General features: G+C 34.9%; 3 protein-coding genes across 9 annotated transcripts; 1 reads left to right on the forward strand and 2 right to left on the reverse strand.

Moving 5' to 3' along the window:
• The first annotated feature begins 2668 nt into the window (after nucleotides 1-2668).
• On the forward strand, nucleotides 2669-12881 carry LOC107946647 (protein ENHANCED DISEASE RESISTANCE 2). Of its 6 annotated transcripts, none has more exons than XM_016881058.2 (23): nucleotides 2746-2925; nucleotides 3179-3562; nucleotides 3934-4008; nucleotides 4492-4545; nucleotides 5141-5206; nucleotides 5386-5489; nucleotides 6162-6229; nucleotides 6314-6430; nucleotides 6582-6622; nucleotides 6722-6822; nucleotides 6971-7066; nucleotides 7789-7853; nucleotides 7944-8015; nucleotides 8109-8264; nucleotides 8651-8883; nucleotides 8967-9006; nucleotides 9119-9273; nucleotides 9378-9479; nucleotides 10325-10369; nucleotides 10451-10591; nucleotides 11854-11949; nucleotides 12049-12150; nucleotides 12618-12881. In XM_016881058.2, exons 2-23 carry the CDS (start codon nucleotides 3425-3427, stop codon nucleotides 12723-12725), a joined length of 2175 nt encoding a protein of 724 aa, XP_016736547.2. In that variant the 5' UTR covers nucleotides 2746-2925; nucleotides 3179-3424; the 3' UTR covers nucleotides 12726-12881. The 6 variants fall into 6 exon arrangements, with proteins under 6 accessions (XP_016736546.2, XP_016736549.2, XP_016736547.2 ...); XM_016881059.2 differs by having other exon boundaries at nucleotides 3280-3562; XM_016881057.2 differs by having other exon boundaries at nucleotides 2669-3562.
• LOC107946649 (scopoletin glucosyltransferase) lies at nucleotides 12861-15063 on the reverse strand. The gene has a single exon (XM_016881062.2). It carries the CDS (start codon nucleotides 14565-14567, stop codon nucleotides 13029-13031), a length of 1539 nt encoding a protein of 512 aa, XP_016736551.2. The 5' UTR covers nucleotides 14568-15063; the 3' UTR covers nucleotides 12861-13028.
• A 993-nt stretch (nucleotides 15064-16056) lies between these two features.
• Nucleotides 16057-18022, reverse strand: LOC107947627 (myb family transcription factor PHL11). Of its 2 annotated transcripts, none has more exons than XM_016882216.2 (6): nucleotides 17649-18022; nucleotides 17254-17330; nucleotides 17085-17148; nucleotides 16918-16960; nucleotides 16661-16730; nucleotides 16057-16571 (listed from the first exon to the last, which is right to left on the reverse strand). In XM_016882216.2, exons 1-6 carry the CDS (start codon nucleotides 17806-17808, stop codon nucleotides 16311-16313), a joined length of 675 nt encoding a protein of 224 aa, XP_016737705.1. In that variant the 5' UTR covers nucleotides 17809-18022; the 3' UTR covers nucleotides 16057-16310. The 2 variants fall into 2 exon arrangements, with proteins under 2 accessions (XP_016737705.1, XP_016737704.1); XM_016882215.2 differs by having other exon boundaries at nucleotides 16918-16996; nucleotides 17649-18019.
• Nucleotides 18023-21660: the final 3638 nt, after the last annotated feature.

Consider the following 21660-nt stretch of genomic DNA (forward strand, 5'->3'; position numbering starts at 1 on the left):
TACAAGGTCATGTAAGTTTCCTTTCAAAGAAACGGGGTCCTTTAATTCCAAAAAGTGTGAGAAAAAAAAAAGCCTTGGTTGCAGCAGTAAACCCACCCATGCATCAACCTTAGTTACCATCATGAAAGACGAACTCTTGGACTTGGAGACTGCATCGTCTTCTTATCAACTCATCTAATTATCTTAACTTTGGCTTCTTTTGGATGACCAGTTAGCTCCATTTCAGTGTGTTTGAACTATTTTTTTAATTCAATCTCATTGATGAGGTGTTTGGATAATACCTGCAGTTGTTCACTGAACTGATTCTCATTGTGCTGCACCTCCAGTTGCTCACTGATGCTTTTTGCTTCAGTGCACTCAATGTAGGCCTTTTTTCTAATTTTACCCATGGCCCTTTCTATTTTTTTTAACATTTTCTTTCCCTTTTAATATTTGAAAAGCCCAAGCAATTTATCTCTAGATTAGGTTGGATAAATCCTTATATTATATAATAAATTAATAAATATTATAATTTATAGGATAATAAGTAAATAACAATTAAGGTGTTTTAAGGTTATAACTATCATTTAAATAAATACAAATATGATAATTTATAGGATAATAAATAAAATATCAAAAGATACATTTTAATATTTTATTAAATGAATTTATAAATTCACATACTTTAATAATTTTATAAAAGTAAAATAATTTAAAAAACTTTTGATATATATCAATTCTAATTTGATGTCCTTAAAAGTAATTTTCTATTCTCACTTCACCGTCACAGCTGTATTTGAATCCAAACACATACTCCACCGTTGTTTCTAATTTCACCGCTACAGTATCCAATCTCACTACTACAATAACTAATCTCATCGCCACTACTGTTTTTAACCTCACCGGAGCTAAATACACTGCCCATCCAAACTAAGCCTTTATATAATTTTCTATTACGATTGAAGAGTTAAAAGTCAATATATATAAACAACATCAACCATTAAAGTAACAATTTTTTTCTCTCCCTTGTTGGTTTCCTAATTTATTATCTTTATTTCAAATACTAAATTTTTGTTGAAACTCTACATATACTGTTAAAATATGTTGTTGATTTTTTTTATAGAGGAAAAGAAAATCAGAATTAGTTAGCCCTCATATTACAACTTTCTCTATTATAAATATATTATAAACAATAATTGGAGGAACATCATATTCACTATGATAAATGATGGAACGCAAGGCCAATTTAACTAGCTCATCTGTCACTTTGTTAAGCTCTCATGGCACGTGATTAATCAGAACCAACCAATATTGTGATATAAATCCTTTAATTCTTCTAGAAATTGGCAAACTCTCCTCTTCACTTTCTTTAAGAATGTCGATTGCTTCCTTGCAGTCTACTTCCAACACAACTTTCGTAGCACCCCTCTCCTATGTGATCGAAAGTCCCTCATAGGCTCCTTATAATTCTAATTTGATGTCCTTAAAAGTTATCTTCTATTCTCACTTCACCGTCATAGCTACATTTGAATCCAAACACATACTCCACTTCTGTTTCTAATTTCACCGCTACAATATCCAATTTCACTACTATAATAACTAATCTCACCGCCACTGTTGTTTTTAACCTCACCGGAACTAAATACACCGCCCATCCAAACTAAGCCTTTATATAATTTTCTATTACGATTGAAGAGTTAAGTCAATATATATAAACAACATCAACCATTAAAGTAACAATTTTTTTCTCTCCCTTGTTGGTTTCCTAAATTATTATCTTTATTTCAAATACTAAATTTTTGTTGAAACTCTACATATACTGTTTATTTTTTTATAGAAGAAAAGAAAATCAGAATTAGTTAGCCCTCACATTACAACTTTCTCTATTATAAATATATTATAAACAATAATCGGAGGAACATCATATTCACTATGATAAATGGTGGAATGCAAGGCCAATCTAACTAGCTCATCTGTCACTTTGTTAAGCTCTCATGGCACGTGATTAATCAGAACCAACCAATATTGTGATATAAGTCCTTTAATTCTTCTAGAAATTGGCAAACTCTCCTCTTCACTTTCTTTAAGAATGTCGATTGCTTCCTTGCAATCCACTTCCAACACAACTTTCGTAGCACCCCTCTCCTATATGATTGAAAGTCTCTCATAGGCTCCTCATAATTTTACCTCCGATATGAGACATAAGTCAATCTTTTTTTTGCTAAAACCTCAAATCCAGCAATCATCATGATTTCATGTAATATTTTCTATTGTCGTTATAGAGTTAAAACTTAATATTGATGTATCCATATTAACTTTAAACCATCTAAAATTTAAAAAACACCTTGCAAGGCAATAAAACTCTTAATCATACTACCTCTCATTTTTTTTAATTATCTTCTGACTATGTATAAAAACATTTCATTTCTTAATAGTTTTAGGGGAAAACAAACACATACACACACAAAAATATAGATAATGACAATTTTACACATTATTGGGTGACGCGTGAATAATCATTTCGTCCATCCAAATTTATATGCTGATACTGACATGGGACCATACATATTACTTTGAAATGCTTTAGGCGCTAGGACTTATTTGTAATTAAGCTATTTACTAGTGGCCTAAATATTTGCCCTTGTTTCCCCCTTAAAACAGATCCAACCCAGCAGCGCAGCCCCAAAAAGAAAGTAAAGTAAACTTGGAAGTCAGCCCTCCTTCTCATTTAAATTTGGCAAAGCGTCACGGTTCTAAAGATACCTCATACCCCACTTACCCAATCATAATCAGACACGTGGAGTCGTATTTGTTCGCGCTCCCCTTTTTTACACTTACGTGGGATCTCTCAATCTCAAATCCATCGTCCGTTAGAATCTTTTCTTCAATTGCGTCGTCGGCATTTCCACTCCACACCATCGCCGATCCCCCCCAATACCGCGTTAGGTCTCTCCCCAGATTCCCCCCACCCCCGTTATCATTATTTTTTATTTTAATAATATTCTTATCAGTAAATTAAAACCAAACATTTCATTTTTTTCTCATTGTTCCATTTTCTTTTTCTCTCAAATTACGGTTTTATATTTCTTCTTCAATTGTCTTCTCTGAAGTTCACTTGATCCTGCTTGCTTTTATCTCTTTGTTTTTTTTTTAAACTTTACTGTTTTCTACTTTTTCTTTTGTCGTCTATTCGTCATAGATTCGCTTTTGCGATTCTCGAGTTCACCGGAAATGTGGAAGCCGAATACTCGGATTCTTTGAGAAATGATAATTACGAAACATTGATTTGCTGATTTCTAGATTTGGAAGGTAAAGTGAGAGATGATAAGAGATCAAATGACTTAGGCGGCACTACTCTAGTGGAAGCAAGGATTACGATCTAAGCTTCCAAGTTTGCTTAGGAGGAAATTCGGTTGTTTTTGGTGGAATTTTTGAGAGGGCTGAAATGTCGAAGGTGGTGTACGAAGGATGGATGGTGAGATATGGAAGAAGGAAGATCGGCCGATCTTTCATACACATGCGATATTTCGTACTCGAAAATCGACTTTTGGCTTATTACAAGAGAAAGCCACAAGATACTCAGGTGTTTTATTATTATTTTTAGAGTTCTTAATTTTGTCTAGGTTCTTAAATTAAACATGTTATTGAAGCTTTTTACGGTTTTTTTAAAATTTTGAAATCGTTTTTTTGGGATCGGAGAAGAGAGAAAATGCTTATTTAGAATGTTAGTGCAATTATATTTTATTTTAATTTTTAATAATAGAACTTGTGCCGCTGGCGCTGCTATGCTTTTAGTAAAAGGAGGAGCATCTTTGTTTACAAAGGTGTCTAAAATCTCTGGGTTACTTCACTGTTTAGGGAAAAGAGAACAGAGTAATTTTTATTTTCGTTTTTCTTTTGAAAAGGCTGTTTCATTTGACTATTCGCTCCCCCCCCCCCGGGGGTCTCATTTAGGTTCCAATCAAGACCCTGTTGATAGACGGAAACTGTAGAGTGGAGGATCGAGGCTTGAAGACACACCATGGACATGTGAGTTTCCCGTTTTATATGTGTTTGCCTGTTTTTGTGTTATAATGATAATGACAGTACAAAAACAATGCTTTCGATGGCTGAGAACTTAGACTGTCCAACTTCGTACATTCATCGTGTACACATGCATGTACTCGAGTGTGTGTATAAACATATTGTTAAGTCATGAATAATTATCCATTTCTCTTGCTAAAGATAACTTTGTGTTTTCTATTACCGACTGTTATTGATTTAGGACTCTCCTATTGACCAATTGTAGTTTTATGCTTTGCTGAATATATTTTACTGCTCTTTTCTTCCTTTTCTCTCTTTTCATCCAGACTCATGCATGCTCTTATTGCCTCAGTTTTTGCATGACAGTTCTTGTAATCCACTGTAATGTTCCATTAGCATTTATGCTCTGGTGCATGATGAAATGTATTCGTTTAGATGGAACACTCATTTATACTTTATTTTAACTTGCTCACAGTTTATGTTTTGCAGATGCTTTATGTTTTGTCTGTTTACAACAAGAAGGAGAAGTACCACAGAATCACGGTTTGTTGTTTTCATTTTCCTTTTCTTTAATGGATATAGTAAATGAATACGCATTCTTTGATGCTTAATAACCTGAGCTTGCTTGATTGGTTATTCAATTTGGAGAAATTGAAACAAGTTCTTGGCATCTTCTCTCTTAGGCTTGCCACTATGAGGGGAGGGTGTAGGAATGGATCCCTTGCTATTTATACTTTGCCAAATTAACAGTGGTTTTTTTGCGAGCTCTATGCTGAAGGACTTAAGTCACATTATCAAATGGTGGTGTTGCACTCGCTTTTACCATATAGACATTATCAAATAGTTGAGTTAAACGCTATTTTTTGAGTTCCGAACTTCAATTTATTGTTATATGGGAGTGAAAGCTTTTCATGATGGAATTAGATTGGTATCTGTTTAGAAGTGATACTATCCATTGTGTTTCTCTTTGATTGTGCAAGCAAAACTGACACATGTTTCAGATTTACTATGTGGCCTCTTTGACCCGTGTTCATTTTCAGTTTTCGCAGTCTTTGTGTCCTATATATCCTTTTGTGAAATCTTATGCTCTTGAATATTGGGAACCTAAAATAAGTCATGTTTGTATACTTCTTTCTAGATGGCAGCATTCAACATCCAGGAAGTCCTAATATGGAAGGAAAAAATAGAGTCTGTAATTGATCAGGTGCATATCCCGCTTTTTGCATGTTTTGGATTTGCATTGTGAACTTGCTTTCTTTATCAACTTCTGTCACAATGGTTTAGGGTCACAGTTTTCTTTACTGAATTGAATGTGTTTTCTTTATATGTTAACCTGTTAGCCAGACTGTTTCAATTGTCTAGTTACATTATTTTTATATGCAGCATCAGGAGCCTCAAATTGCTAATGGTAACAAATATGTTTCTTTTGAATATAAATCTGGGATGGATAATGGGAGGACTGCTTCTTCTTCGGACCATGAATGTCAGTAAGTGCCCGTCTATCACTGTTTTTTAATTTTCTGTTGGTTGTATGTGTTCATAAAAGTGAACACTTCTTATGTTAGCTGTGAGTCAGCTACGTCTGTGGCTGAGGACTTCAGTCGAGCTGCCTGAGTGCCTAGAATTCTTTGAGTCAAATACTCATGGGCTGAGGGGTATTTTTTGTAAATGAGTGGGGGGAAGTTAGAATAATTAGTTGTTGTAAGATGAGGTCTTATATTTTTTGGGACTTCATCCTCGTCTTACATCTTCTGAAGTATTGCAACTTCTAAAATATAGCATACATGAAATACATAAATATTTCATGGTTGGAGCAAGTAAATAGTTTTGATAAATAATAGCCAAAGCCTTGTGACTGGTCTGCTGGTTATGATGAATATCAAATAGTTCAATAGCCTTGCTTTACTGTTGGTTTAATGCATATTATCTGCTTCTTGTTAAATTTATTGGCAAGCTGAATAAAGCACTTGTTCATTTGCTTCAATTTCTATTAAAGGTTGATTGTAAATCAAAATGAAATAAGGTGCCTTGATTCTTATCAGTTCTCAGCCTTTCCCTGATTTTTCTCTCTCTCTGTTTTTATTTTTTTTCCAATGTTAAGAGAAGTCATTTGTGATCCTTGGTCAATCTTGAAATTTATTTATTTATTTTTTCTTAAGGTTCAGTGCCCAGGAGGATGAAGTTGATGCACCATCAAGTTTGCTAAGGAGGACAACTATTGGAAATGGTACACATTTGATTTCCTTTCTCATCTACTTTGAACTATTTAGTTCAATTATCAGAATCTCAACATTTCTAGGAAAAATATCAGGTCCTCCGGATTCAATATTCGACTGGACACAGGAATGTGACTCAGAATTGGCAAATCACAATGCCAACAACCAAGCATTTTCTGGAAAACATTGGCGCCTCCTTCAATGTCAAAATGGTTAGTTTTTCATTTTATTGGCTTTAAGGTTCAATCCAGGTATGAAAATCTCAAAAAAGTAGTTTGTACTGGAAGGGTCTTTTAATTACCACGATACTGTAGTGGCAGTGAGAGATCATTATGAAACTAAACTTTTTCTTTGATTTGACAGGACTTCGCATTTTTGAAGAGCTTGTTGAAGTTGATTACCTTGTATGGAACTATTTCATTGCTTTCTTTATGCCCTGTATTTATTTTTCAGTCATAAAAATGTTTTGGTTATTAAATATTGCATATATTTTCTTAATGCAGCCAAGGAGCTGTAGTAGAGCAATGAAAGCTGTAGGTGTTGTGGAAGCTACTTGTGAGGAAATTTTTGGTCTTGTAATGAGCATGGATGGAACTAGATTTGAGTATGTTTCGTATATTTTCAATTAAAAAATATATATTGTAGTTTTCAATGCCTGAGACAAAAATGCATACCTTTTTTCGTCCACACAATTTGTTTTAGATTTTTGGCAACTTTCCATATTTTATTAGTATTTTGTTTATCTTCTGCAGGTGGGATTGTAGTTTTCAGTACGGTAGTTTAGTTGAAGAGGTAGATGGGCATACAGCTATAATTTATCACAGGCTTCAGTTGGATTGGTTTCCTCTGTAATACTTTATCTCTAATTTAAGTATTTTCAGTTTATGCTTTATTTCATTGTATATTTATCCTTTGAAGTAGAACTGCCATAGTTTGTTTTATTTTGGAACCAAAGTAGTCAGGAAAACACATAGAAGAGCTTGTGAATCACCTTTTAGCACATTTCTTTGATTGTTGATATTTTAGCTAACCCAGGCATATAGGAAATTCCAGATGTGGACAGATTAAGCTTAGTCTGGATACATGCTGGTGAGTACCAAAAGAAGGGATGAGATTAAAAGAAGGAATGATGAAAGATTAAATTCACTGTATCTTTAAAATAGAAGGAAGAAAAAGAAAGAAAAATTGTGGAAGTGGGAAAAGACATAAGAGAAAAGACCTAGAGAGAGCATGTACTTATTATGATACATAATAGGAGTGAGCCTACTTATTATTCAAGGTTTACCCCAAATTTTCTTACATAAACCTTAGTATGATACTCACATCTATGTTTGTAGATACACTAATTGTTTTTGGATAAAAAAGGAGCCTTTGAATATTTTACTATTACAGGAGTGAGCCTACTTATTATTCAAGGTTTATGATCACTTTTGTTCACTTCATTGAGGATTATTTATGCTACATTATGGAATATTTTTAAATTTATGCTAGTTTTCAAAAGATTTCTTCTTTCTTCTTTCTTTATGAAGTATGTGCAATTTTTCAAGGTTATTGCTCCGTGCTTTTGTAGGTTTGTATGGCCCCGTGACCTTTGCTATGTGCGTTATTGGCGCCGAAATGATGATGGAAGTTATGGTAAGTCTTGCAGATTTACATATTGAACTGTATGCTTATTTTTCTAGCTTCAGAATTTTAACTTCTTTACTCGTCTTGATTATTGTGCAGTTGTATTATTTCGCTCTAGGGAGCATGAGAATTGTGGCCAACAACCAGGATATGTGCGGGCTCATGTTGAAAGTAAGCTCTATGTGAATTCCTTGGTTGTGCCAATACTTGAAAGATGAGTATTTAATTTGGAGTATATTGCATACTATGTACTAAATTTCTCAGGTGGAGGGTTCAACATTTCCCCCCTGAAATCTCGAAATGGGAAGCCTAGAACGCAGGTGCAGCATCTCATGCAGGTTGATTTGAAAGGATGGGGTGTGGGTTATGTTTCATCATTTCAGCAGCACTGTCTTCTTCAGATGTTGAACAGTGTTGCTGGTGAGTTATTTTCTCTATCCTGCGTGTTAAAATTTATGGTTTTCTGGGAACTTGATGTCACATTAAAAGATAGGATGCTTTTTCATGTTTCTATAGTTTACTTCTTTTTGTTCTCATATTTCAATAACATAAAGAAATAGGGAAATATATTATTTTTGTTGTGATATCAATCTGGTCTGCATCTTGACATCCCACACTTGTCCAAATAATTATCAACTTAAGAAGAAGAAAAAAAGAGAAGAAAAGAACGGTGTGAGGAGGTGCGAGGGGATGCCATTCCTATAATATATTTTTCAGTCTGATATTAAGGAAACTTCACTCCTATAATATTTGTTTCAGTCTGTGCTCATCTACCTTCTGAAAATTGTTGTTACCTCTCATGACAGGATTGCGTGAATGGTTTGCTCAAATAGATGAAAGAGGGGCTCCTCCTAGAATTCCTGTTATGGTCAATATGGCCTCATCTTCAGTTTCCTCAGTTAAGACTCAAAAGATAGATGAGTTATCTGTTCCCCCTGGCCCTTCTCTTGATCAAACAAATGCTGCAAGCAGAAACTCTGTGATGATGGATGAATACTCTGACGAAGATGAAGAACAAATGCCTGAGGCAGAACAAGAGGTTTTATATTACCCTTATCTTATAATATTTTTTGTTTGACTTATTATTAACTATGGGGTTTGTTGTTTCCTTAAAATTTCCAGGCATGTCCAACAAAAAGTGACAATGATGCCAAGAGAACAGGTGGTGGTCCTAATAATATTATATTGGTTTATTTCGATGTGATTGAATAAGATTTTTAATTTATGAGTCTGACTTCTCATCCCAAATATACTATATGTTTGATGAATTAAAGCCCCAAAAGAAGAACCATTTGAGAAAATTGATTTGTCATGCTTTTCTGGTAATCTACGACGTGATGACCATGATAATTCTCGTGATTGTTGGAGAATTTCGGATGGTAACAATTTCAGAGTCCGTAGCAAGCATTTTTGTTTCAACAAAACAAAGGTTCCCATTCTTTTGCTTGTTACTTCTAGTTACTTTATTTACATCTAAATTAATATCTTATGTCTTTGTTTTGTTGTTACTTTTTCCCCTTGTATGCAATGAAGATTCCTGCCGGGAAGCATTTAATGGATCTTGTTGCTGTTGATTGGTTTAAAGACACAAAAAGAATGGACCATGTTGCTAGGCGTCATGGCTGTGCTGCACAAGTGAGTCTGAGAAGTTACCATTTAATGTTGTTTGCCTCTGTACTGTTCCACTTCAGAAAGCTATTTTTTAGTATCTCAGTGTTATATTAAATAATTCCTACTCCATTTGCTATGCATGGTTTCTCTGTTCTGTTATTTTGTTTATTAGGGAAGTGCCGTGAACATTGTAAACCACATGGGCAAATGGAATTTGATTGCATTAAAACTGATTGGTTCACTTGTATTTTTGAGTTGCATACCTTGCTGGAGTAACTCCATAACCTGCCTGGTAGTTATTGGAATTGGATTCAGGCCATGCATGTGGCATATCAAAATATTTGTTAGGTCAATCGGTTAGGTTGCAAATTGGAAGTACCAGTCCTTTGCCCATCCTCCTATCTTGAGGCCAAGACTTCAGCCTAGGAGGCTAGGACCTCATACTTCTGTAGTAGTGTATCGGAGGTAGAACCACAACCTACATGTTCACATTTCTTGAACAGAAATTATATCTTACAGATTCAATACAAGCTAATCAGGAAAATTTTTTCTTGAAATGATGAAGAATTAACTTAAACCAGTAAATTTAGTAAAAGGAACTTCAAATTAGGGTAGCTGGTTGTGTTCCTACTATGAACAAGCTACACTTTTTTTTCTAGGGAAAAAAAAAGGAATGAGTAGGAATCACATTTATTGGTTGATTGCATTAGATCTGAACTGACGGTTAACGGTTAACCTACCATTCTCCTAAGAGCCTAAGCATGTACTGCTTAGGTGTTTCTTGGGTTGTCACTATCAACTTTATAGATGTAAAACCTATCAATTCTCTATGGAGTATATTTTACAGGTCTTTTCTTCTGTCTTTGTAGGTTGCTTCAGAAAAGGGGCTTTTCTCTTTGGTCTTTAATGTTCAAGTAAGTTTCCATAATGCTGGTAGTGTTATATCTCAGACTGATGGATCATGACGTTGAGTTGATTATGTTAATTTGTTCCAGGTTCCTGGCTCAACCCACTATAGTATGGTCTTTTATTTTGTGACAAGGGAACTAGTACCTGGGTCCCTTTTGCATCGATTTGTTGAGGGTGATGATGAGTTCCGCAATAGTAGGCTGAAGCTTATTCCCTCAGTGCCAAAGGTATCTATCTTTTTTCTTCATGCAAAGATAAATGTTTAAATCAGGATGTTTAGACAGTTGGAAGCAGTCTTCATCGTAACTGTGCCTCCTGAATTTTTGTCATCTATGGACTATGCTCTTTATTAGTCTGCCAAGTCCATATCACACACTTGATGTGTGTCACCGTTCAAACAACCTGTACTTTATTCTTAAAAGCTCCTATACTTCATGAACCCTAAAATAATGCTGTAAATGCTATTAATTGACTGCACTGCCCTCTTGAGTATGACAAATGTGCTATCTAGATTCTCATGAGCAGTTTCTGAACGGGATTGTCAAAATTGTTGTTTTTACATACTATGATCATTGGTTTCCAGTTATGTTCTCCATGATATTCTTAATCCTTTTGACTTCCTTTTATGCATGCAAGCATGAATATATGCATGTTAAGGGTGTACTTAGTTAAGTGAAAAAGTGGAATGACGGAAAAAAGGAGTGGAAAAGTGGAAAGAAAATAAATTTTGAGTGTGTTTGGTACGAAAGAGGAGGAAAGAAAATAAAAGAGATGACCATTTTCTATCCTAATGCATAAAAAGAAATCATTCCAAACTGGAATGATAAGAGGAGAAAATGAGAGAGATGTAAGTTCAAAATTCTGCATTTTTCAAAAGTTTCATTTCCTTTCCTCTCATTTTCAACTCTGCCAAGCAATTGGTGAAAAGAAAATTTAGAAATATGGAACATTGAAGAAGCAGAAAAATAGAAAGAAAAAAATACATTTTCCATTAATGTGCTTGATAAGAAAGATGGGAAAATTGAAAAAGAAGAAGTAATTTTCTTTTCACCAATTGCTTGGCAGAGTTGAAAAATGAGAGGAAAGGAAATGAAACTTTTGAAAAATGCAGAATTTTGAACTTACATCTCTCTCATTTTCTCATCTTTCTTATCAAGCACATTAATGGAAAATGTATTTTTTTCTTTCAATTTTTCTGCTTCTTCAATGTTCCATATTTCTAATTTTCTTTCCACTCTACCTAGCAAGCCTATTAGAAATAACAAGGTGGATTGATCAATATTACATAGGTTTTGCTGTTTCAAAGTTACAATTGGTGAACCACTTTTCTGACATTGCTACCTTTAATTAAAGTTGGACATAGTCCTTATCTGCAAACCTGATCCCATTAAGTAACATATTGCTGTTGTAAATTATTTTGTTCGTTTAATTGTAATTTTCACTTTGCACCTTTGAACTTGTTCTGAATTGTTCACATTGAATTTTGCAGGGATCATGGATTGTGCGACAGAGTGTTGGGAGCACCCCTTGTTTGTTGGGAAAAGCAGTTGATTGCAACTATATCCGTGGTCCCAAGTACTTAGAGGTAAGGATGCTTATGGTTTCTGTATAGTACACATAAATGTAGCATTAAGCAGGGGTCCTTGTTACTGATATGTGTTTACTTGTTCATGTGTCTCTCTAGGTTGATATTGACATAGGTTCTTCTACGGTTGCTAATGGAGTTTTGGGGCTTGTCATTGGTGTAATCACAACATTGGTGGTTGACATGGCTTTCCTTGTACAGGTACGTTCTTCTAAAGCACCAGTTGTTGCTTGCTTCATTGTTGATAATAGCCATAACACATACCAACTTGCTAGCAAAGAGTCAGTAGGAAGCAGCGTAATCTGATGCAATCAATGTTGTAATGCACATTATTTTCATTATTAATGGCATGTCAATAGCAAAGAGTGCATGATAGTAATATAGGGGGCTGTAGGTAGTAGTTTTACCTAATTCTTAACCAGAAAGCGTTCAATGTTGTAATGCACATTATTTTCATTATTAATGGCATGTCAATAGCAAAGAGTGCATGATAGTAATATAGGGGGCTGTAGGTAGTAGTTTTACCTAATTCTTAACCAGAAAGCGTGGCTATTGTTCAAAACCATTGCCCATTGTTGCTAGAAATTAGGCATGGAGCTCTAAGTTGCATTAGTGGTTTACTTTTGTTGTAGTAAAAGTGCTTGCATGTTTTCTTTGCTGCCCACTAGGCAAATACAACAGATGAGCTGCCAGAGCGGCTAATTGGTGCAGTTCGTGTTTCTCATATAGAGCTATCGTCTGCCATAGTTCCGAAGCTGGATGCTGATCCATCATGATTGTATTGACCACACACAGTTCATCTATACGGATTATTTGTTCTAATATTTCATTCACATTTCCTCTTTTATCATTCAACATTACAAAAAGGAAGCCGTCACTTTTGTTTTTCCACATGAGGTTTTCAGGAAATGTAATGAAAATTTTAACGTCTATATATAGAACAAAAAAAGTACATGGATCTATAAGATCAGGATGCCCAAGCAAAAGAAATTAATAAGGTAGATAATAATCCTCATAATATGTCAATGAAATACAGAGGAATTATATAAATAGATTTCTCCGTGACAGAAACCTTGTGCTTAATGTGCATTCAGGTTAACAATAAAATCCTTGAAAGCATCCAAAGAAACAGCTGAGCTCGCTGGGAAACCCTGCTGAAATTTAGTGCTAAGCATCACAGCTTGCGTTTTAATGTCTTCGTTTCCCATTAGCCTCTCAATCCCTTCAGCAATATCATCCTTCTTGATATTCTGTTGTGCCAGATTATCGGAAATCATGCACCCCACTTTGAGATGATTCACTACCAATTTGGCATTGGAGTGCTGGTCACCCCTAATAGGCCATGCCAATAATGGCACCCCACGTCCGATTGCTTCCACCGTAGAATTCCATCCACAATGTGATAGAAACCCACCCGTCGATGCATGGCTTAATATTAACAACTGAGGTGCCCATCCGTGTATGATCAACCCTCTTTTACCGACCTTTTGGTCCAAACCATGTGGGAAGTAACCCTCTTCTTCAAAGACTACATTGGAACCAGGTTGGTTCCCTAAGAACTGAGGTGGGCCAGGTGGTGGACCTGGTCGGCCCGACCCATGTTGGATCACCCAAATAAATGGCCTGTTCGAGGCTTCTAATGCATCAGCCAATTGCTGGAACTGTTGTTTGGTGGGAGCAACTTCAGTACCGAAAGACACGTATAGCACTGATCCATGTGGCTTTGAATCTAACCATCCCATCACTTGATCTTCCGTAACATTAGATTGTTTGTTGGCTCGGATTTCACGATCGTGGAGCAAGGAATCGGATGATTTCCAAAACTGTTGGGGCAATAGGGGCCCAACACCCCAAACTGGTTTACCAATTTGGAGCCTTAAATAGTCAAGAAATGGGCCTTCAAGCTCATGGCAACTATTCAGCATCAATGCGACTGAGTCCTTGGCAGTTTCCATCCATTGTGGCTGTCCACCTGGTTGGGGTGGTCCCATTTTCGGTGGTGGCTGTCCAAGAGGAAACCCGTCCGCTGCTGGCGGTGGTGGTGGTCCTGGAGGCCCACGTGGAAACCCGAAGCCCCCAAGCTGGGGAGGAGGTGGTCCAGGTGGTGGGCCTTGTTTAAGATCGGAATCTGTCAAAGCCATTTCTTCAGGCAACCCAGGAAGCAAAATTGTCTCTCCAGGCTTGATATCTACTACGCGAGCCTTCCACATGGCGAACTCCAGAGCTGCTGAACACGCACCCGAGGTGAAAAACGCAATTGTTGGAATCTTAAGCTTCTTGAAAATGTCTGCTGTCCAATCCATCATATTATCTATTACGGCACAGGCAGGTTGGGAGGTATTCTCCAGCAGACTGGCAATGCCCTGAGCTAAATCTGAGTGATGATGATGGGGGCCGGAACTGAGCTCTGGTGGAGTAGGCGATGAAGAGGGTATTTGGGCAACCTGAATGAGAGGATGATCATGGAAGGAAGAGGGTATAGAAGAAGAGAGATTGGAGGAAATGATGAGAGTAGCTTTGAAATTGCGAGAGGCTATGTGCTTGCACAGTTCCATGGATGGGAGGAGATGGCCTTGCCCAAAGAACGGAATCACCCATATCTGGCTTTCGCTCGACATTCTTGTTGAAATGAAACAGCTTTGGCTTGGTGGTTTTTCTCAATATCCAAACACGATTGATTCACCCAATTTATAGAGCGGGAAAAGGTAGGAATAGGATGAGATGAAGACTTAAAGGTTAAGGTTTTCACTGGTAGGTAGTCAAGGAAAGAGGATTGGACTTGTAGTTATGAAAAGTGAAGAGAACCAAATACAAACAAGTCATCGTTAATGATGGACAATCTGGAACTTTCCGTGATACTGGATTTGTCCAATGAAGAAAGTTCAATTAAAGTAAGGGTCTATGAAGCACCGGGAAACCTCCTCTTTCCAGTGTCATATCGGTGCCCGACACGGACACACCACCGACACGGCTGGATACGTATCAGATCAAAAAAAAAACCAAATTGAACACAGTCACAGAAACGGAAAAAAAGAAACAGAAGAGAGAAGAAATACAAGGAAAGATGGGGAAGAAAAGAAACTGAAATGAAAAAATTGTGGAGAAATGGAAAGGGGCATGAAGCTGAAAATTTTGGGCTGCTCATTATTTATAATTATTAAAGTTCTTTTTGGTACAAAATTATTAAAGTAAGCAAATATTATGATAAATATATATAATGTTTGTCTAATTTATTTATTTGTTTGATTAAAATTTTAATTTTTACATAAAAAGATTAGTTTTAATTATAAATAAATAAAATTATTAATAATTTCTTCTAGAAATGAAACATTATCATGTTATTATTGTCATGTACACTATACTCGTATTCTAATTTTTTTTTTAAATTATCATATCACTATATTCGTGCTTCATTAAGTAAAAATGAGAGATCTTTTTTTGAAACAGTAAAAATGAGAGATCTATAGAATAGTAAGAGGGCCAGAAATGCTAGGGTAAGCAAAGCATAGACTGGGAATTTCAGCAGCCCTTGAATTGCATGGATCACAGTCAACAAACCTGAGGATGAGATTTGATAATTGTGGCTATTGTCGACCAAGACACGATTAAAGCAACAGATGATCCAGGAGTTTGTGAAGAATGAAATTAATAGAATTTATAAAATATTAAAAGGTAAATCTGTCATTATATTATAGTTAAAGAAAAGGTTACTGTCATTATTTCATTTATTATGATAAACCAAACAGTTTAATGATAGTGCGAGATCAGTTTGAAAATAGAATTGTCGGATTTAATTATAATTTAAATGTTTCGTTCAATTTTTTATGTTGAATTTTAGAGTATCTAAAATGATTTACTCTTGTCACAACAAAAGGGGTATGCTAAAGCTTTAATTTAAACAGGTTGCTTGAATGATTTACTCTTGTCACAACAAAAAGGTATGCTAAAGCTTTAATTTAAACAGGTTGCTTGAAGGAGATCAATACTATTCAAAATAGCTATTTGGGATATTAAGCAGATGTTCACTATGAAGAGAAATTAAGTTGATTGTTTAACTAAAATGTTTTCTATTGAGATTGATGATATGCTGAGAGTAACACGTGTGCATAAGGAATTGATTTAGCAAGACAAAGTTGCTGGTACTTTTGTTATCTCATTTTTTATTCACCAAAAAATCTGTCCGACGGAAGTTGCTCTTTCTTCCTCGTTATATGGACACTAATGTGACATTGTTGTGCGATACCAAGTGCCTTTCGTGTGTGTTTTGACTTTTGTTCATCTTCTGTTGAAGTTGAAGAGTTTTTTAAGAAAAAAATCATGAAAACATGCGGTTTCCATTTACAGCACTAACAAACTTGTAGCTATGTCTGGTCTTTTAAGTCAAATGCAATGGAATCTCCTTCAACTTCAAGCTTAACATCTTTGCTGTTTTCTCTCCGTCCCCCTCCATAATTCTGAAAAGCAGAGCAGTTGGCCTTGTTTAAAACGTTGAAGTTTGTTTCTTCCTCACCATTCCCTTCGCAATAATTTATATCAATCGAGACTCTCTTTAGGGCTTTCTCTAATATTGCTTGCAAGTACTTCCCTTGCGCATCTATTCTCATCTGCAGTTTCTTCTCTACCTACAGTAAATACAAATTACGAGCTTGAATAGCAAAATTCGCCAACTGACAGAATATACTACTGTTTTTCTCTTAAAGAGTAAATTAACCTCAAGTTGCTCTTGCAACGTCTGTTGTACTTCTAGCTGATTCTTCAATGCTTCTGCCACTGAGATTTGTCTGTTTCATTTGCATATTCAGTGCACTTTTGACAGACCCAAAAACGAAAAACAGTCTGAAAAGATGATATCCTAACTTGATTCGCAATTTCTAGCCGCTGTAAAGTCTGATGTAACCAGTGAATACTCAAGCACAAGCAGAGGTTCTGATTACAAAGCAGAAATGATAAATAGAGTTTGCGAAGTACCTTTGCTCACTGTCAGCTCTTGGTGAATTGGTGATGATAGTCCCTGAAAAATGATTGCTACATTGTACATATGAACTCCCTAAATTAAGGAATTGCAGCCATCACCACAACAACCAACTTATCACCATTTTAAGAAATATTTGTATATTTCTAATCAACAAACTTACCACCATTTACTTTGTTTAGGTCTACTGCATTTTGTTTCCGTGTCTGCTGTCCTAGTCTGTATTTCTATAAAATAAGCAAAATCACCACAGTGCAATGTTAAAAAAATAATTGAAAAGCAAAAGGGAAGCATGCTTGAAAGCATTAATGGCATTGTCCTATGCTATTTACCTGTAAATGGCTCTTCAAATGGTAGAGTGTTAAGCCCTTCATGCCCATCAACCTTAGGACGGACTTTGGAGTTGCTTCTGAAAGCAGAATTTCACAATAACATCAGACTACACTGTAAAAACTATGCCAAGGTGATATTTCAATATACTTATATCATTTCATTAATAATAAAAAAATAGAATTACAAATTAGTACAAGAAGAAGATTCTACTTAACGAAAACCAGAGTGTTTTTCTACTATAAAAATTTTGCTAATAACTCATACACGAGTGCCTTATTTGTTTCATATTGTCTATAACCTGCTTCTTGTTGCACCGTATATGAAAGAAATTGAAAGATATGTATCTAATTGCACAAAATAGTAGAAACAGCGTAAAGAGGTAGAGAAGACTAACTGTCAGGGCCACCAAGTTTAGTTACGGCATCGACAAATCGGTCGTGAAGATCAGCCGTCCATCTCAGTCTCGGCTTCGGGTCTCTGCTCATCACTACCTCATTTTCGTACCAATAGTTCCCTTCTCCACCACCGCCTCCGCCATAGCTTAATCTCTCCATCTCATCAAATTCTCTCCTTAAAACTGAAAGGGAGTTGATTTTCCAAATGTCAAATAGGATCCTTTTGAGAATGAGAATTGTAAACAGAGTTTTTGCTGCTTCAACTTCATATAGATTAGCAGAGTATTTTTATTTTTGATTTACTCAGAAATGAACAAAGAATTTTTATATCTTAACCCCAGAACATGCAGAGCAAAGCTCGGCGACGAATCTTAAAAGCAAACAAACATGATTTACATTTACAACAAAACAAACGCGGCATAATAATTTTCTCCCACTTCTCCGGTCTACGTTTACGTTAGGCGTTCCACCGTTGATTTTCCTAGTTTGATGATCCAACGGTTATTTGAGAGACAATAAGAAGTGGATGCAGCTTGGTGGGAGACGTAGCAAATTGGTAAAAAGGGTTCGTGACGGTTCCACGTAAGTGCCAGCGTGTAATATTCGGTGGCAAAAGAGAAGAATGGAATGTTCAATGAGTCACGTGGCGGGCCCACAGACGCAAGCGTCACTCAGGTAACCTGAGTCAGGTTACATCGTCGTCTTTCCACATGGCCTGGGCCGGCAAGGAAGGCACGTGTCATATTACCCGTCAATAACGGGGGACTAAATATTCGCAATGGCTCGACCCCAACATGGAGGTAAGGTGCAATGCCAGTAAAAAAAACCAAAAAGGTGCCCAACGAATTAATTAATACAAATTTAATAGCATTTATTTATTTTAGAGTTTTTATGACGTGCTAGTGTATATTTCATTGTTGAGGTAAGTGTTTCTCATCTTATCCATGGTTCTAGGTTTAATTTTCGTCTTGGATATAGAGTAGTTTTAAAACTTGTGGTTAGTGTCTATCTTTTTAATGAGTCTACCAAACACAAAATATTAATCATTAGACTCGCCCTAATAAATACTTTGAACAACAACAAAAAAAAATTTATTATTAGCCAAATACTTAGTGTATGTCTAAAATGGTCCTTAGGGAATGAAGACTAGACCTTTTAGATTGGTCTATTAAAGATTTGCAAGTGGTAAACATGTGTTATAAATTGATAACATGTCAAGTTGGGTTTAATTAATTCAATTTTTGTTCACAAGTAGACCTATTCATGAGCCAAGCATTCGCTCAAGCCCAAAGGTCCGCTTGAAATTCAGAAAGGTTTTGACAAAAATATTAGGCTTGAGCAAAAAAAATAGGGCCGATTAAAATATGAGTTGAGCTTGGGCTTGAACATTCAATGCCCGAGCTCAGCTCGACCCGATCAATTTTAAGTTTATAATATTTTATATTATGTTATTTTTATATATTATGTAATTTAGAACATATTAAAAAATAAACTAATACTAAATAATATAATACTACTTTAATGTAAATATTAAAAAAATGTTAAGATTGACTATATAAAAATTTTCAATAAATAAAAAATGTTTAAAAGTATTAAATATTAAAATAAAACAATATAAATATATATTTTTTAAATTTTAAAAATAATATGGGCAGGCCTAAAATGGGCTTAGATGAATTTTTTGCAAATATGGACGAGTTTGGACAAAATTTTAGGCCTAGATTTTAGGTCAGGCCGGACTTAGGCAAACATAAAATATATTAACATCATGCTTAGGCCCGACATAAACCTGACCTAGCCCGGCCCATGAACACCTCTATTCACAAGTATAATTAATTATTAATTATTATTTTATCATATAAAATTGCTTTATATATAAAGTTACTGAAATTAATTTTTCTTGCTGCTTAACCTAGTTATTTATCTTTAAAAAGAAAGCATCAAATGATTTTCTAGGGTTTGAAATTTGAATTTGATTTCTAGTAAGAACTTTAAATTTGTTGCAAAATTCTGGAAAATTTCATGCTGATTTTGGTTGTAATTTGATGTGTTGAAGAGATTTAAGGATGGGAAAGAGGAAATTAAGAGCAAAGTCTACTCCTAAGAAGCGAATGGATAAGCTTGATACCGTTTTTAGTTGTCCCTTTTGTAACCATGGCACCGGTGTCGAATGCCGCCTATAAGTATAAATTTCAAACCTTAGCAAATTATTCGATGCTTTCTTCTTCTTTTTCTTCTTCTCTTCTCTGTTATTAGGGTTTTTTTTTCAATTTCTTTTTAATTTGGGTGGGTTTCACTGTAGACATCCAACGTGGCAAGTTAACTGGCCACACCAGCTAGTTAACTTGCCACATCAGCGGTCCCGTTAAGACACTAACAGAAACTGTTAATCAGTGACTGTTTTGTCACTTTTTTATAACGTTAGTGACTGTTTTGTTATTTTTAAAAGTTGAGTGACTGAAATGAAACCTAGGTGATTGTTTTGTTAGCTACCCCAAAGTTGAGTGACTGTTGGTGTAATTTACCCATTTCTTTCTTTGGAAGAAAAACGTAGCAAAAAAATTAGGTATTTTCTTCTTTTTCTTCTTCTTCTTCTTCTCTATTATTAGGGTTTTTTTTTCAATTTCTTCTTAAATTGGGTGGATTTCCACTGTGGACATCCACGTTCAACGTGGCAAGTTAACTGGCCACATTAGCTAGTTAACTTGCCACATCCACGATCCCGTTAAGACACTAACGAAAACTATTAATCAGTGACTGTTTTGTCACTTTTTTATAATGTTAGTGTCTATTTTGTTATTTTTTAAAAGTTGAGTGATTGAAATGAAACCTAGGTGACTGCTTTGTTAGCTACCCCAAAGTTGAGTGATTGTTGGTGTAATTTACCTTAAAATTATACAAAAAACTATTTTTTAATTAAAAAAAAAAAGAACTGAATTGATTCAACTGTTAGAATTGAATTCTACTCGTTTAGTTGTTTCTAATATTTAATTTGATTTTTTGTTAAAAAATTAAAATATTGTTTAACAACCATAATTTTTTTAAAAATTCAATCTAAACATTAATGCAGTATGCACAAAATATACTAAACTTTTTAAAAATCATATTATATGTATTGTTAATACACAAGTCTCGTACACTATCATTGAATTATATTTAATCACTTCATTAATTAACAAAATAATGAAGTACCTATACATAAATATCCCTAAATTTATTTAAATTGGAAAATTGATATCCATTCAGGTTTGGGCCGGGCTCGACTAAAAATTCATACCCATTTATTAGGCCTGGGCCGGGTCCAGCCCGAAAAATGAGCCTAAAATTTTGCCCAAGTTCGAGCCAAATAAAAATGCTAAAACCCGAGCCCGACCCGACCCGATCCGTATTAATTTTTTTATATTATTTTATATAATTTTTAAATATATATAATACATCAAAAATATTAAAAACATCAAAATAAATATTTCCCAACAAATTAAAAATAAAATTTAAAATATATGTAGACTTAAATAACACTAAGATAAATGCAACTTAACAATCAAATTCCTTTAAAATAATAACAAAATTAACAAATGCCTTTAAAATAATAACAAAATTAACAATAAAATAAGTTTTATACAACATCCAAACAATAACAACAAAATAGTAGCAACATAATAGTAAAATGGTAAAATAACAAAATAGGGAGAAAAAGACAAGAAAATAGTATTTAAAAACAAAAAAAAGAGCAGATTTTTTTGTCCTTTAGTTAATTCGGACCGGGCTGAGCTCAGGTAAAAAATACCTTACTCGAGGCCCGATCCGTTTTTTAAACGGGCCTTATTTTTTTGTCCAAACCCACTTTTCGGACCTATATTTTTGTCCAAACCCCCTCACATTTCGAGCAGGCCTTCTGGCCGGGCCATGTCTAATTATGACTATCATCATCTTATAAATCATCATTTATTATGTTTAAATAAATTTTCGGATATTTATTTTTGTGTCTTCCAACATTTTTTTATTTTATTT

The sequence above is a fragment of the Gossypium hirsutum genome, chromosome D12 (assembly GCF_007990345.1).
Source record: "Gossypium hirsutum isolate 1008001.06 chromosome D12, Gossypium_hirsutum_v2.1, whole genome shotgun sequence".
Taxonomy (NCBI): Eukaryota; Viridiplantae; Streptophyta; class Magnoliopsida; order Malvales; family Malvaceae; genus Gossypium; species Gossypium hirsutum.

Coding starts and splice junctions, on each gene's coding strand:
- LOC107946647 (XM_016881057.2), top strand. CDS start 3,425: ATGTCGAAGGTGGTGTACGAAGGATGGATGGTGAGATATGGAAGAAGG. Junction 7,067..7,788: donor CAGTTGGATTGGTTTCCTCT/GTAATACTTTAT, acceptor GTGCTTTTGTAG/GTTTGTATGGCCCCGTGACC. Junction 12,151..12,617: donor ACATGGCTTTCCTTGTACAG/GTACGTTCTTCT, acceptor GCTGCCCACTAG/GCAAATACAACAGATGAGCT.
- LOC107946649 (XM_016881062.2), bottom strand. CDS start 14,567: ATGTCGAGCGAAAGCCAGATATGGGTGATTCCGTTCTTTGGGCAAGGC.
- LOC107947627 (XM_016882215.2), bottom strand. CDS start 17,808: ATGGAGAGATTAAGCTATGGCGGAGGCGGTGGTGGAGAAGGGAACTAT. Junction 16,997..17,084: donor CCTAAACAAAGTAAATGGTG/GTAAGTTTGTTG, acceptor TCCTTAATTTAG/GGAGTTCATATGTACAATGT. Junction 16,572..16,660: donor CGTTGCAAGAGCAACTTGAG/GTTAATTTACTC, acceptor TATTTACTGTAG/GTAGAGAAGAAACTGCAGAT.